At 38.9% G+C, this 16,605-nt stretch overlaps 1 protein-coding gene across 3 annotated transcripts in view; it reads right to left on the minus strand.

The window, feature by feature from the left end:
• Positions 1–1,311: 1,311 nt before the first annotated feature.
• Positions 1,312–16,605, minus strand: part of LOC147596811 (junction-mediating and -regulatory protein-like) — a 124,804-nt gene continuing 109,510 nt past the window's right edge. For all 3 annotated transcript variants that reach the window (XM_086769526.1, XM_086769525.1, XM_086769524.1), the window contains 4 exons: positions 11,412–11,498; positions 6,530–6,625; positions 4,734–5,286; positions 1,312–1,619 (listed from right to left, as the gene is read on the minus strand). In XM_086769526.1, the coding sequence (XP_086625652.1) occupies positions 1,312–1,619; positions 4,734–5,286; positions 6,530–6,625; positions 11,412–11,498 (1,044 nt within the window). The remainder of the gene's footprint in view (positions 1,620–4,733; positions 5,287–6,529; positions 6,626–11,411; positions 11,499–16,605) is intronic.

Genomic DNA, 16,605 nt, shown 5'->3' on the forward strand with positions numbered 1-16,605 from the left:
AGAGTATGCCATAATTAAACAGTATTAAATCATTAGTGTGGCCAATGGCTAGTTCCTGAAGAAATAAAGGCAATATTTATTTTCCTTTTTTAAAAATTAAAAATATAATTATTTGAAAATAGCATACCAATGGAACAGTTTGAGACATAGTATTTCATAATCACAACACAACAACATTCAGCAGATAATGTGCTAAGTCACCATCACTATTTAAACAGCTGTAGCACTTTATCAAGAGTTACTCTCCAGCTACGGTAATAAGTAACCAGGATAGAATTGCCTGATTGTAAACATCCAAAAAGGTTATCTTTTTTCTACTACTAGCTGTGTTGCAAGGGTTATAAATACTTATCTTCCATACTCTTGAAATAGCCTTTGATTTCTAAATAAATTTTAAAATTTTTAGAGATCGTCATACCTCTCTTTTCTCCAAATATTAAATACTTGCAAATAATTTTAATGGGACCTTTTATTCAAACTTAAGTTAATCCATATGCCAGTTGGAGAAAAGAATCACCATAGAAGAATACTGCTGTATGGTGGTGTTGTATTCAAGAATCTCTTTTTGCTACTGATGCAGCCTTAATTTTGAAAACTAATCTCTTGCCAATTTCTGTTTTGTTCTGAAATCATTAACTTAATCTGCTGAAGTCTAATATCTGTATGTTCAGGCACTGTAGCTTAGTATAATTCAAGTTCATGGGATTCATATGAGTAGCAGAAGTATAAATTATATTTTACTGTTTATAGTCTAAAAATTCAATTAAGTTAGAGCGTTTACAGATTGAAACCAAGCTATCAAAGAGTCAGTCACACAGGGTAACCAATGAGATTTCAATGTGTTCAGCAGTCAAATCTAATTGTCCTTCACTTGGACCTATTCAATCTGAAGTCATAAACATGTTAAATTTTTACAAGGCCAGAAGTAATTAGAAAATAAGTACAGAGTGTGTCCAAGAGAGATTGTGCTGCTTTGTTACTCAAAAGCTTTTTAAAGCATTTTGGTAAGTTGCAAAAAGCTGCAAACAGCCCCTTCAAATTTACTAAATAAAATAGAGCTTTTTATGGGAGTAATTTTCAGCAAAAGTATTCAAACAATAAGAGGCTAAGTTGTTGCCTAAAGAAGGTTTTTATTACTATAAATTCCTTTGAAAAGTCAGTGATACTAAATTCATATGTGCATGTTTTACCACGTTGGACGTCAGAAAGTTTAGTCACATTATTACTAAGTCTCCTACAATGCATAACTCAAGGCTTAGCAGCTATTGCTATACAAAAAATGATGAAGAAATTTTTTTTTTTAAATGTAGGTTAATTTTCCCAGTCTGCGCAAGGCAAACTCTCCTCTTCATCCTCCGATTCAGGTGATGCTTCCTTAATTCGTCGCAGTGCTTCATGGATGCTCCTTGTCAGAGGGTCAGTATCAGGCAGAATTGTAAAGGATTCTCTCAAAACATCTTTCTGCACTTTCTTCAGTTTCACCCCTTTCCTGATCTGTGCCAAGATGTTATTACTATCATCTTCATCGGGAAAAGGAGGGAGATTTCTCTGCTCAACTTTTCTTAAGTGGAAGCTACCACGCTTCAAGGCAGCCAGCACTTCATCCATTGGGGAACTCACTGCAGAAAAATCAAAAGACCTTCAGTATTATTTTTACTAAATTTATCCGATCTTCTTTTGTATTTCCTACAGACCAAGAAGTAACCACGTGCAATTAATGTGATAGTCTCATACCATAAGTATAAAGGAGACTGTAGTATTTTCAATTTTATCATTCTGTAGCTCTTATTGTTTTAGCCTCCAAGTTTATCTTCCCTATTACCAGGTCAAAACTAGATTATACAAACAATTATAATTTCTGAAACCAAGTAACCTCCTATCAGACAGGTAGCAGAACTTTTTGAACAAGACTGGCTTTCCTGTTTGCACTCAAGAAAATAAAAACAGCTGCAATGAATCCAACATAATGAAAGTGTATATTACATTATATTTATTGACTTTGAAACTTAGGTAATGACTATGCATCTTAAGTATTGGACTGTGCAGTCACAGAAATGCAAGCACAGAGGAGAGCCTACATTCTCAGCACTTGCATTTTGTGGCTGATTTTACCTACTGTATGACTATTACTACATGCCAGTGAGGGAAGCAGCAGTACAGTCAACTGCAACAGCATGCATTTTCCTGCTCCTCTGGATTAATGTATGTATCAACACCTAGTCACAGCATGCCTATATAAATTCCCTTTCTTTATAATTAATGAAAACAGAGAAGTAAGAGTTAATACTTTATCACAAATCCTTCCTTTATCACCAATTTGCAACTAGTTCTCTGCAGAAATAAAAATCATGCTTTGGCTCCTTGAAGAGCTACAAGTAGGTAAGATGTCTATGTCAGAGAATGCAATATAATAAAGTACAACAGTCCCAAATAGCTCTCACACACTAGCACATATAACATGCAGCACATATCAATCAATAGATGAATATCCATCTCAATTTTTTGTATATTTTGTATATCTGTATATTTTTAAAACCTGATTTGCATTTTTTTGAGTGGAATTTGTCCTTCAAACTAATGGACCAGACAGTTGGAATAGACACAAGGAAAAGAGAGAAATAAAAGAAGAAAATAGGACTGTACATTTGAAGGAGGAAGGAAGGATTGTAAAATACTCATCTGTCAGAGAGACAAATTTCTGAAGCCACTTAGAGACTTGGAATATCTCAGGGAATATAGAGCAGCAGGTAGAGTGCTGCTGCAGATATTAATGATACTCTTAAGAGGGAGGATATAATTTGATTTTATATTTGTCATTTTATGAGGTATAATCCAATTTCACACACAATACATGTTTTATATAAAATTGAAAAATAAAATGGATATCAGAAAAATAAACAATAGGACTACAGAAAAATAAACATGGAGCATAGCAGCATCAAAACTGATAATGAACTTAAGACACTGTACCTGCAACTTGCAAGACTCATAAGAGCTTAAAAACTCTATAACTATTCAGTGGCTTCAAGGTTTTTCAATCATCTAAGGACAATTCTAGAAGAAACACTCCTTGTTTCTGCCTGATTCTATCTGGATGAGGGAAAATTCCAATTGAGGGATGTTTTCTGTAGTTGTAACTGACAGAGCCAGATAGATCTTTTAAGAAAAGGCTATTACAACCATATTACAGTAGTGTGAACCAAGGCCCACCTGAGGTACTTTTTCTCAGTGACTTCCAGTAAAACAGTTCAGCTGAGTGCTTCTGAAAATCCCATCTCTTATTTTCAAATAGAAGCTTTGCTCTAATATAGCATGTTTCATCGAAACATCAAGATTATTTTGTTCAAATGTGGCTGCAATTCTCCCCATTTTATATATAGGATAAAGGATAAACAGTTAAAAACAAATAGCACAGAATCACAGTGAAGTTGTAACATCTCCCAGCTCAACCCTGTGCTCTATTCACTGTCCTGGTTTCGGCAGGGATGGAGTTAATTCTTCTCTAAGCCGGTGTGTTTTGGATTTCGTGTGTGAAGAATGTTGATAAAAACACTCTGATGATACCAGTTGTTGTTAATGAGCCCAAGGACACTGTTTGGCTTTCCAAGTTTCGTTAACGTGCAGGTGCAGGAAGCTGGGAGAAAGACAGACAGAATAATTGACCCAAACTGGCCAAAGAGAGTATTCCATGCCATAGACGTCATGCTCAGTATATAAGTGGGGGTTGCCCATGGGAGGGGGCATTTCATTCGGGCATCCATTCTGGCATGCATCCTGGGCATCCATCTTCTTTCCATCTCGCTTGCTTGCTGGCATCGTTCCCTCTACCTTGCTAGCTTGCTCTCCCCCCATTTGCTTGCTGCTCGGTGTTGGTGATCGCTGCTCAGGCTGTGTTGGTCATTCGGACATCAGTTGGTGAGAAATTGTACATTGTTCATTTTGTATATTTTCTATATATTAATATCCTTATATTCTGTTATCTTTGTAGTTTTTAGTATTTTAGTAAACTGTTTTTATCTCAATCCATGAGTTTTCCTTTCTTTCCAGTTTCTCTCCCCCATCCCACTGGGTAGGGGGAGGGTGAGTGAGAAACTGTGTGGTGACTTGGACTAAACCACCACATTCACTCAACTCAGTTTTCAACGAAGTTTTTGACCTTTTAACTATTTATTAACATGCTTTGCTGAATGATTATAGATTTAATTCTCAGTTGTAGCTAACTGCATATATTCTTACTCGGCTCTCAAGGGGACTTGAGAGTTTGTGGATTTTTGTATGAAAATTTGAAGAAACTTTGAAGAAAGCATTCTCAAGGTTTCCTATGTCCCAAGACAAGTATTCATTTTACTAGGTCATAAATTATGTAAAATTCTGTTATTAAAAAACCACTGTGCCCTCAGGTGAAGCATATAATATTTGCAGTGCTAGCTGTAAACAAGATAGGAAAAAAGAATCCTTTAGGCAACGTTTAGCTCCATTTTCCGGCTAGTCTAATGTGGTATATCATAGGTTCAGTTTCACAAGTGTTTTCTGAATAATTGAAAAAATATACTGCAAGCTGTCATACAGGTCCTAATGTTTGTCTGAGTTGCCAACATTTGAAAACTGAAAGGAATTTAACAACTTTCCCATTAGTAATTGTAAATAAATCACAGCATACTCTTCTCTATATAGCAATTCAAAAGAGGAATTGATGTGCATTATAATTAGATACACAAAAATGAAAACATTACCTCTCCTCCTGTGTAAACCCTCTAGATCACCGGTCTTCTTAAGCTGCTTCTTGGCACTGACTAGCTGACTGCTGTCAAACAGATGTGCTGTTGTGACACTGGAAGAGTGCTGGACTCCCTTCTTCTCACTCTGATGTTTAACAAAGCTGTCATTTTTATCTAAGGATTTGGTGTCATCTTTCTTGGAGAACAAAGTTGGAAGTAAAGGTGGAGGTGGTGGAGGCAAAGGGGGTGGAAGTGGTACTACAGTAACAGTCTCTGGTTGAAGCTCATTACTGGTGAGTGGAGAAGTACTAACATGAGGCAGTTCAGAGGTAACGCCATTGGGAGGTAATGAGATATCTTGAAGTTGTTCTAAGCTTGTGGATTCCTGCACTTGCAAAGGCTGAACTGCCTTTTCCAATTCTACCTCTTCACTTTTCTCTTGGATGTGTATGGTTGCTGGTAAAGACTGAAGCTGATCTACACAAGACACTGAGCTGGCTGCACATTTTCTTCTTGCATGAGCCAATCGTAGTCTGGTTGATTTAAATATTACTTGCCCAGGGTACCGCTAAAGTGAAGAAGTTATTTACAATTAGATAAGTACATGCAACATGCTATTTTAGATACTAAGTACTTGTCATTTGAGCTTGCCTTTCTGACAAGTAGAATTCATCTACTATTTTCATTCATTTTGCTCTGGACATAAAACCAAAGCAAATATATCCTCATCTTTATGCAAAAATGATCAGTTTTCTTAATTTTTATTTTTTGTTAAGCCATAATTTACATGCGATTGGTCTAGCCAGGGATACACATGGGTTAAAATTAGGATTTCACTAAGAAACAGATTGTACATTCAAAACTGTTTTTTCTGAAAACTAAAATTCAAAATTCTCTCTTGCTTTCCTTTTCTAAAACTTTTCAGTGGCACCATCTGCAGCAAAGTCCTCTCTAACCTAATGTGAATCATACTGCTTAAAAAGGTATCTCTTGAAAATATCAAACATTTTGAGAATTTCCAAAGTGTTTTTAATTTAGTTCTTAAATCTGCTGCATCAATATCTGTCTTTTCAAATTAGCTTCATCCATAACGATTTTTACGCAAAAGTAAAAACTGCTTCTGAAATGCAAGATAATTGTGGCAGGCCTAAAGCAATAGAGATCATATCAATATAAATGTGCTCATACATAAAATCAGTTCATTAACAGGTGCTGGTTAAAATGAGTACATTTGCTTTAATTTACAGAAGCTACGCAATTCAAAAGCCTTTGAAACAATAAGGATATGAAGAGTGTACTGCTAAGCAAGACAGCTTTCTAGTAAATAAACTTCTCATACCTATATTTTTAATGTATTCACTAAAACAAAGTCTTCACCAATTAATGCAGTCTATGTTTTCTTGCACTTCCATCTCTCTCCTTATTCTCTCCCCTTCATTCCATCTTCTATCCATTTTCTGATACTTACATTGTAATAGGAAGGGGCAGATATTGGCAGGTGTTATTGCAATCAGTGGTAGTGGGGGTATGTCAGATGATAATGGTCTTTGTGGGAAATACCATTTAGATTATACTTCTTTTCGGAAAGTTTGCTATGTGTCTTGTCACAATGTGTAGATGCGACAGCAAACAGAAGCTTATTATGGCACTGGGAATGCAACAGTCAGAGAAATTTGCTACCACCAATGTCATATTTTGTTGTAAATTTCCCAAAGAACAGTTAACTATAAAATGACAGAGAATAGCTAATAGCATAGAAAGTTTATTTTGCAAAAGAAAATGGTGGAAAAGAACAACTCTTCTTCTGTTACCTGTTTAAATGTGCGAAGTCTGTCCAGTGTTTTCTGTCGTTCCTGACTAATCCAGGAGCTCTTTCTTTCCCCTTCATCTTGTAGTTGATTTTGCTTCTGAGAAAATATATGGAAAACATGTAACTATTACACCCAATGCTATGGTTAATATAATAAAAAAAAATTGAATTAAAATAACTCTTCTACTGATTGTTAGGAATTACCTAACAATCTACTTCTCAAATAAACATGTTTCTGACCTTCAAAACTTTGCCTTTGTCTTCCCCTTAAACAAATATTATGCATTTCATGTTTCATAACCTTGAAGAAATGCAAAACTCAATAAAAAAGATTTCAATCTAGAACTGGAGCACTTGAAGAATGGAATTTTTAACCTTGAAAGATGATAAATAACTAGAGACGTAACAAAATATTATCCTGAAAAAAAATCCATAAATTTAAAATTGTATAAATTAGCCAGACAGCAAACCAGTATCCATTTTCTCTCATTCCAAAACCAAAATGACACTTCAAATTGCAAGACTGCACATTTAAAACAAGTCATATTAAAATTTTTATAGTGCAAGAAATCACAAAACTCAGTGCCACAAAGTTTTGAAGCCAATATTGAGCAAATTAAGTAAACATTTTCATTATGATTTACACTAGTAAACTAAAGGTTTGTATTTAATTAACTTAAGCTGTTTTTATTTAATCCAGCTTGATTTTTCTTTAAATAAATGTTTGAAGCTCTTCCTTGCAGCTAAGATAGTTATATTTTTTCTTGTTTGCGGATCTTACCTCAGTGAAAACACACATTTGGATCCACCTCCTTTAAATAGTCATGCATTTTCACAAAACTTCAGCAAAGTTACTACATCTTTGAAACAAAACACTACTCTTCAGTCAAATTTATTGAAAGTGGACACTAGTTATCACATGGCAAAAGTCACTGTATGCATAAATTCAAAAGTTATCAGGAAAAGTGATAGAATAGGTGACTACAAAGGAAACATGAGCAGAAGCAGCAGTTTTAATTCTTAAAAGATTCACAGCATTAAGTATTACTTTTAAAAGATGATGATCATCATAATTTAAAAAATTATGTCCTTTATAAAGGGCCAACTCCTGTGATTTCAAGGGAGATAAGTATAGATGTGTTAGGGAGAGGAAAAGAAGGACATGTCTGAAAAATGGTGAAACAGGAAAAGGAGAAGAGGACAAGAAGCATGTGGTGAAAATAAAATAACTGAGCAATGGGACAAAGAAGTTAAAACAAGCATTAAAAAAAAGATTATAGCAAGAAGAAAGGATAGTTCTCCTATCAGCACACCTGCATGTTTCATATGCAATCCAGTCAAACCTTTAGTGAAGCAGTCTCAAACTTGAGGATTTGTTTGTTTGTTTGTTTTGTTTTGGTTGTTGGGGGAGGGAGTGAAGGGAGTGGAGTGTTTTGGTTTTGGGGTTATTGGGGTCTGGTTTTGTTTTTAAATAAGAATAGTGAAATTGCAGTTCTTATTTGGTGTCAAGTTTGGACATGTTTGAGGTTATCTTCTCAAAATTCTTCATTAAAACCACTGGCTGAAAACCTATTTTACAATAATATTAGAAATTTTCAGGCAAATTATTAATAGAAAAAAGACAAAAAAAATAGCATAAAGTTCTTTATAAAGTGCAAGTGGGCAACTCCATGAAGTAAATAATGAAAAAGCTCTGTAGTGTTTCAGAGACAAAAAAGTCCTTCAGCTTTGTTGTCTTATTTTTAAGAGTGATAAATGGACTGCAATCCACATAGCAAATTACTTTGCCTTATTGTAAGAAATTTAAAAAAACACCTATTTTTCTAACTTCCTGAAAGAGTATGCCAATACGTGCAGTCTTTCACAAGTAGCCTTTTCATAAAATAAATTATGCAGCTGACTTCCTGGACAAATGTATCAATGTTAAAAATGTATAAGGATGAAACAGAATCACTTTTGCTAACTTGGATTTCAATGCATCTTTGTCACTGATCTTTATTAAATACTGATACTATATGAGCTCCTGTCGTAGTTCAGCCCTGATCAGGACCAGACTACGCAGTCTGTCTCTCGCTCCCCCCACCCTCCGAGAGAATAGGAGGAGATGATATAAGAAAAAAACAGCTCAAGGTTTGAGATAAGGATGGGGAGAAATCCTTAAAGTTACCGTCACGGGCAAAACAGACTCGACTTGGGGAAAACTATTCATTTATTTCTAAAATTAGCAGGAGAATGAGACAGGGAACAAGATAACCTCCCCCCACCCCTCCCTCTTCCCGGGCTTAACATTATCTCTACTACCTTCCCCTCCCGAGCGGCACGTGGGGGGAAAAGGGAATGGGGGTCGCGGTCAGTTCATCACGCGTTGTTTTACGCCGCTGTATCATTGTCAGGGGAAGAACTCCTCGCATTCCTCCTCTGCTCCAGCGTGGGGTCCCTCCCACGGGCCACAGTCCTTCGTGGAACTGCTCCGGCGTGGGTCATCTCTTCCACGGGGTGCAGTCCCTCTAGAACAGCTGTCCCAGCGGGCCCTCCACGGGCCACAGCCTCCTTCAGGCCTCCACCTGCTCTGGCGTGGGGTCCTCCACGGGCTGCAGGTGGATCTCTGCCCCTCCGTGGACCTCCATGGGCTGCAGGGGGACAACCCGCTCCACCATGGTCTTCACCACGAGTTGCAGAGGAATCTTGGCCAGGAGCCGCATTACTCCTCCCCCTCCTTCTTCACTGACCTTGGCGTCTGCAGCTGTTCCTCACAACAGGCTGGCAGACGTCTCTCAGGATCCTTTTTACATCTTATTCACTTCTCATCTCCTCTCCACTTCTTGCAGCCGGGCCGGGCCGAGTTGGGCCCAGTCGGCTGCCCAGCGGGAGGCCAGAGGGTGAGGCCTGCAAGGCCCATGAGGCTCGCGCCTCCCCCTCTCTGCCCCCCGCTCAGCTGCTTCACATCTTCTCCTCCTCTTTTTCCTGTTTTCCCCTACTTAAATACGTTATCGCAGAGGCGTTATCACGGGACATTCTGCTACCAATTGGCTCGGCCTTGGCCGGCAGCAGGTCCGCCCTAGGCCCGGCCGAGTCCACTGAACAAAGGGGAGCGACTTCTAGCAGTTTCCTACAGAAGCTACCACCTTAGGCCCCCCCTCACTAACAAAACCAGAACAGCTCCCAAGACCTAACCCAGTATTTGAATATTCTTTAAGATAAAGTCTAACTATCACTAGATAAAGTCTAACACAACAGTCAGACTAACTAGCCTACTCTTTGCGATGAGACTGTGCAGAGAATCTTGGAGCATACGGCTGGAACTACATACTTCATACAACACAATTCAAGTTATTTCTTTTGTAGAGAAAAGAAAAATAATGAACAAGCTTATTAAGATTCAAGAATAAATGCATATGATTTCTTTACTCATTTCAGCATATCTGACACTGTACCCAGAAATGTCTGGAATCATCTATGTGCACATGATAACAAACTGCATGCAGCCTAACCCTAGCAGAAATCACTTAGACTGTGAACCTAGTATTAATGAAATGTTTTATTTGCTTGTGTCGTAGTTCAGCCCCAACTGGGACCAGACTACGCAGTCTCTCTCTCACTCCCCCTACCCTCCGAGAGAATAGGGAGAGATAATATAAAAAAAACAGCTCCATGTTTGAGATAAGTACAGGAAGAAAATCCTTAAAGCTACCGTTACGGGCAAAACAGACTCGACTTGGGGAAAACTATTCATTTATTACTACAAACAGCAGGAGAATGAGACAGAGAACAAGATAACCTCCCTCCACCCCTCCCTCTTCCCAAGCTTAACATTATCTCTACTACCTTCCCCCCCCGAGCGGCACAGAGGGGAAGAGGGAATGGGGGTTGTGGTCAGTTCATCACGCGTTGTTTTACGTCACTGCTTCATGGTCGGGGGGAAGAACTCCTCACATTCCTCCCCTGCTCCATTGTGGGACCCATACGCCACAGTCCTTCCTGAAACTGCTCTGGCGTGGGTCATCTCTTCCACAGGGTGCAGTGCCTCCAGAACAGCTGCCCCAGCGGGCCATCCACGTGCCACAGCCTCCTTCAGGCCTCCACCTGCTCCGGTGTGGGGTCCTCCACAGGCTGCAGGTGGATCTCTGCCCCTCCGTGGACCTCCATGGGCTGCAGGGGGACAACCTGCTCCACCATGGTCTTCACCACAGGCTGCAGGGGAATCTTGGCCAGGAGCAGCATTACTCCTCCCCCTCCTTCTGAACTGACCTTGGCGTCTGCAGCCGTTCCTCACAACAGGCTGGCAGACGCCTCTCAGGATCCTTTTTACATCTTATTCACTTCTCATCTCCTCTCCACTTCTTGCAGCCGGGCCGGGCCGAGTTGGGCCCAGTCGGCTGCCCGGCGGGAGGCCAGAGGGTGAGGCCTGCAAGGCCCATGAGGCTCGCGCCTCCCCCTCTCTGCCCCCCGCTCAGCTGCTTCACATCTTCTCCTCCTCTTTTTCCTGTTTTCCCCTACTTAAATACGTTATCGCAGAGGCGTTATCACAGAACATTCTGCTACCAATTGGCTTGGCCTTGGCCAGCAGCAAGTCCGCCCTGGGCCCAGCCGAGTCCATTGAACAAAGGGGAGCGACTTCTAGCAGTTTCCTACAGAAGCTACCACCTTAGGCCCCCCCTCGCTAAACAAAACCACAACAGCTTGGATTTAATGTCATGCTAACACAGCTATATACTCCACCTTACCAGCATAATATGATACCAAAATCTATGGTCCAAAGGTCAAGGATACACAGCATCTTTTTAAAACAGCTATCGCTCCGAATACTCTAGTAATTAATGTATAATGAGGAATGCAAGCTATTAACTAAAGACTAAACACAACAGCAGAAAATTCAAACTTACTAGCTGAACAGTATGGTGCATTTTGTATTCCTCCTCACTCTGACGATGTTGCTGGATCTTTTCATTATGCTTTGCAATACAGATCTCCTGTAGAGACATAAAATGTTAGCTACAAAATATAAATTTCAAATATCAATTTACAATATATAACATCACATTTAGCAAACAGCACTACGAATTAGAAAAATAAGAATTACAAAGCCCATCTCAGACAAGCTAATTTAACGTACAATAAAACCATAAACTGGAAACAAAACCAAGACAAACAAACCCAAATCTATTACTTTTAACTGTCAAAATACAAGTAACAATTGCTTGAAAAGTTTATTCTACAATACCAGTACAAAAGCAGCAATAAATACCGATTTGTCAACTACTTCATAAAACCATTGTGCAACTCCATGCCTTTGTATACATGGATAATAACTAGCTCTCAAATATACTATGTATTTCTGTTTAGGCAACTAGGCAACTTCCAATTTACAAGTGTCAGTTCATCTTTTGCATGTACAATTTGCAAGTACAAACATTAATAAAGTTGTTATAATTTTATGCATGCACAAACAAGTTCACTTATTATACCGACTTCACGTCTGTAATGTCTCGTATAAAAGCAAGAATTTATTACATTGCCTGCAAATAAGAACAGGTTAAAAAGAAAACAGGACATGTTAAAATAGATGACAGGAAGAAGCATGGCACTCAAATTTAAGGTAAATTATATAAAAAGAACTGAATTAAGTATCAGTTGCAAAGAAAAGGCATGTGCAGGAATTTATAGTAGTGAAGAGACAGACAAGCTCATAGGGCAATACTTGAGGGACAGGAAATCAGACAGTATGGTCAATGAAATTAGTCCCAGTACAAGCACCAGAAAGAACTAGAACAAGGTCCGATGTGCAGTTAGAAACAGGACTCACGACTGTGTAAGAGGGGGCAGTGTTAGGAAACAGTTTGGAGCGTGACTGCAGCTAGAACACTACCAAAGTGATGGGCTTTCCAGACATCAGTCAGCTTGACTTACTGGATGGAGCCAGACAGGAGCTTTGCTGTTGCAAACATTGCTTGGGGCAGCTAATGGAATATCAGCCATCAAGCAAGATACTACAGTAGTGTCAGAAAGACACAAAAAACAAGGAGGGGAGAGATAAAAAAAGCCCACAATTTTGGACACTGTGAACTGCAGGAAAAGCTACATTCTCGTAAAAGCTATGGACATACTGTGATCAGTGTTCCTGTATAGGAAAGAAATAACCATGCTGTCTTGAATGTTTCTAAACAGTAAGACCATCAATTTTGCTGCTTTATACAGGTAATGCTCCAACAAGAGCACAAGTTTCTGTAGAAATACTGTCCCAGCTTCATCAGAGGAGGGTGAGGGTGTGTATATATCTATATATATCTAAACTCTGCTGAGTTTTATGTTTGTTTGTTTGTGAGGTTTTTTTCCCTGATGAAAATAGTTTAATACAGCTGGAAAAGTTAATCTATTTAATTTGTAACTGCAAAAGTACAAACTACTTAATTTCTATATTTCAAAGACACAGCAATAACTTTGTAACATTATTAGAGAATCTGAAAAACTTTTTGTAATACTACTACTGATTTACCTTTATAATTTATTCTCTATTTACATGTTAAGTTAAATTAAAATACTATTTAAAGTAACAAGAAAGACCGTATATTAGGTTTGGGGTTTTGGTTTTTTTTTTTAGTTGTTTGATGTTTTTTTTTTTTTACAAGTTGGCAAGACTAAAGAAATAAAACCAATATGTAATATACTTTAATATGTAAATTACAGGAATATACTCTCATAAATACTCGGGGGGCACACTCTTCTGAAACATTTTCTCTGTAGCATCAATATTAAAATCTTTTTGATTAAGAGCAATAATTTTAAGCATGTAAAGAAAGAGGTTAAACCAGACTAAACATATTTGGTGTTGACTTCCATAGAATCATTTAAGTTGGAAAAGACCTTTAAGATTATCAAGTCCAACCGTAAACCTAACACTGCCAAGTCCCACTAAACCATGTCCCGAAGTGCCACATCTACGTGTCTTTTAAATACCTCCAGGGATGGTGACTCAACCACTTCCCTGGACAGCCTGTTCCAATGCTTGATAACCCTTTCGGTGAAGAATTTTTTCCTAATATCCAATCTAAACCTCCCCTGGCACAATCTGAGGCCATTTCCTCTCATCCTATCACTTGGTACTTGGCAGAAGAGACCAACAGTCACCTCCCTACAACCTCCTTTCAGGTAGTCGTAGAGAGCAATGAGGTCTCCCCTCAGCCTCCTCTTCTCCAGAATAAACAACTCTGGTTCCCTCAGCCACTCCTCATAAGACATGTTCTCTAGACCCTTCACCAGATTTGTTTCTCTTCTTTGGATGCGCTCCAGCACCTCAATGTCTTTCTCGTAGTGAGGGGCCCAAAATAGAACACATTATCCAAGGTATATCTCATCAGTGCCAAGTACAGGGGGACAATCACTTCCCTGGCTGGCCACACTGTTCCTGATACACTGCTTCTTTGTACTAATAAAGAAATGATCTACTTTAATGTAATTAAGTCTCTATGACTTGAAAAAATAAAAAATACTAGGAGGGGCTGAAAACATGTTACAGCACATCTGAGTCATCTTAACTAATTATAGAAATGGTCAAAAAAAGTTGCAATTTCATAGGAACAAATACAGGGTTTTACCTGTAGAGAAGATTACATGACTGCAAACAAAGGACTAAGAAAAAATAATTAGGTGATGATGTTAAAAAAATGATATGAATGACTATGGCAGATGACAAGCTGAACATAACCAACAATCTCATACTCTGGTAAAAAAGAAATCATAATTGGGTGTATGAGCAGAAATACGGCTTGCCACACATGTGAAGGAATCCTTCCTTCTCGGCACTGGGAAAGCAGAAGCATTATGTCCAGTTAGAGTCACACTTCAAGAAAGATTCTGACTAACTGTATAGAATTCAGAACACATCGAGAAGTAATCATAGAATCATAGAATCATAGAATGGTTAGGGTTGGAAGGGACCTTCAAAGGTCATCTAGTCCAACCCCCCTGCAAGGAGCAGGGACATCCCTGACTAGGTCAGGTTGCTCAGAGCCTCATCCAGCCTGGCCTTGAACGTTTCCAGAGATGGGGCCTCCACCACCTTTCTGGGCAACCTGTTCCAGTGTTCTATAACTCGCATTGTTCATTCTTCTTTTAATGACCTGACTGATTTCTGCAATATCAAATTGTACTTTTTAAAAAAAGACAGAAAGGGAAAGCTTATCAACCATTTCAACCCTCATCACTGGATATGCTACCATGTTTAACATGTAATATATGTAAGAGATCTGTATTAGTATTATAGTCAACTAGTTCCAGTGAGCCTTGCTTTCAGATTGAAAAGCATTTCAAGTAAAATGTTAGCTTCTCATTTAGCAAGCTCAGTATGTGCAGAGAGCATATTTTATGAGAAGCAGTCTATGTAGTTATGCCCTTATAATAATAATAATAAAGCATACCAAGTAAGCCTATGTCAGCTGCCACTGCAACTAATTAACACCTGCTTTGGCATGGGCTATGCTTTAAACTCTGGGCTTCAAAAGTAGTAAAGGCGTCCTATTAAAAGGACACAACATGTGAGGAAGCTTCCTAGGTCAAAGCATGCATTATGAACATACCCCAAACAGTTTCATCAACCAGTTGCTTCTCCCAGTCTGCTCATGATAAGGAATACTTTTCCCAGATGTAAAAATAATTTGATTTCTTCATAACTCTATTTTTTCAAAGATATTTTTCTAGATGCCTTCTACATCTTTTTTTTTTTTAACCTTGACTCTTTGCTGTAAATTTAGCACCCTAATAAAACACTCGTTTGTTTCATAAAATTATCTAGTTTAATACTACTGTGCAGCCAGCAGGGGATAGACTGAGATAAGAACAGAGAGATATTGTGCATGAAAAATCCATAACTAGCTTTCAAGAAATAAGAAAAATAATGAGGCTGCTATTAAAACCTTATTTTTTAATAACTAACTCAATCATCAACACTGTCCTGGTTTTGGCTGGGATGGAGATAATTATCCTCTCAGTAGCTGATGTGTTTTGGATTTGCTATGTGAAGAATGTTGATAAACACACCAGTGTTATGAGTTGTTGCTAACGAGACCAAGGACACTGTCCAGCTTTCCAAGTCTCGCTAATGTGCAGATGCAGGAAGCTGGGAGAAAGACAGACAGAACAATTGACCCAAACTGGCCAAAGAGAGTATTCCATGCCATAAATGTCATGCTCAGCATATAAGTGGGGGTGAGCTGTTGAGTTGGCTCGCTTTTCTCTCACTGTTTGGAATCATTCCGGGATCGTTTTCAGGTTTGTTCATTCCGTGACTGCTGCTCGGGACGGACTGTATCAGTCATTGGGTTGTTGGGTGATGAGAAATTGTGCATCATTCATTTTGTAATTATTTCTTTTAATTCCTATTGTTATTCCTGTTATTATTATTATCATTATTTTAAAACATATTATTATAGAATCACAGAATAGCTAGGGTTGGAAGGGACCTTCAAAGGTCATCTAGTCCAACTCCACTGCAAGGAGCAGGGACATCTTCAACCAGATCAGGTTGCTCAGAGCCTTGTCCAACCTGGCCTTGAATGTTTCCAGGGATGGGGCTTCCACCACATCTCTGGGCAACCTGCTCCAGTGTTCCACCATACTAATTGTAAAAAAAATGTTCTTTATGTCCAATCTGAATCTACTTCCTTCTATTTTAAAACCATTACCCCTCGTTCTATCAGAAAAGGCCCTGCTGAAGAGTTTCTCCCCATCATTCTTATAAGCCCCTGTCGTAGTTCAGCCCCGATCGGGACCAGACTACGCAGTCTCTCTCTCGCTCTCCCCCTATTCTCTCGGAGGGAGATGATATAAGAAAAACGGCTCAGGGTTTGAGATAAGGACGGGGAGAAATCCTTAAAGTTACCGTCACGGGCAAAACAGACTCGACTTGGGGAAAACTATTCATTTATTTCTAAAATTAGCAGGAGAATGAGACAGGGAACAAGATAACCTCCCCCCACCCCTCCCTCTTCCCGGGCTTAACATTATCTCTACTACCTTCCCCTCCCGAGCGGCACGGGGCGGGGGAAAAGGGAATGGGGGTCGCGGTCAGTTCATCACGCGTTG

The sequence above is a fragment of the Chlamydotis macqueenii genome, chromosome W, assembly GCF_036417535.1.
Source record: "Chlamydotis macqueenii isolate bChlMac1 chromosome W, bChlMac1.mat, whole genome shotgun sequence".
Taxonomy (NCBI): domain Eukaryota; kingdom Metazoa; phylum Chordata; class Aves; order Otidiformes; family Otididae; genus Chlamydotis; species Chlamydotis macqueenii.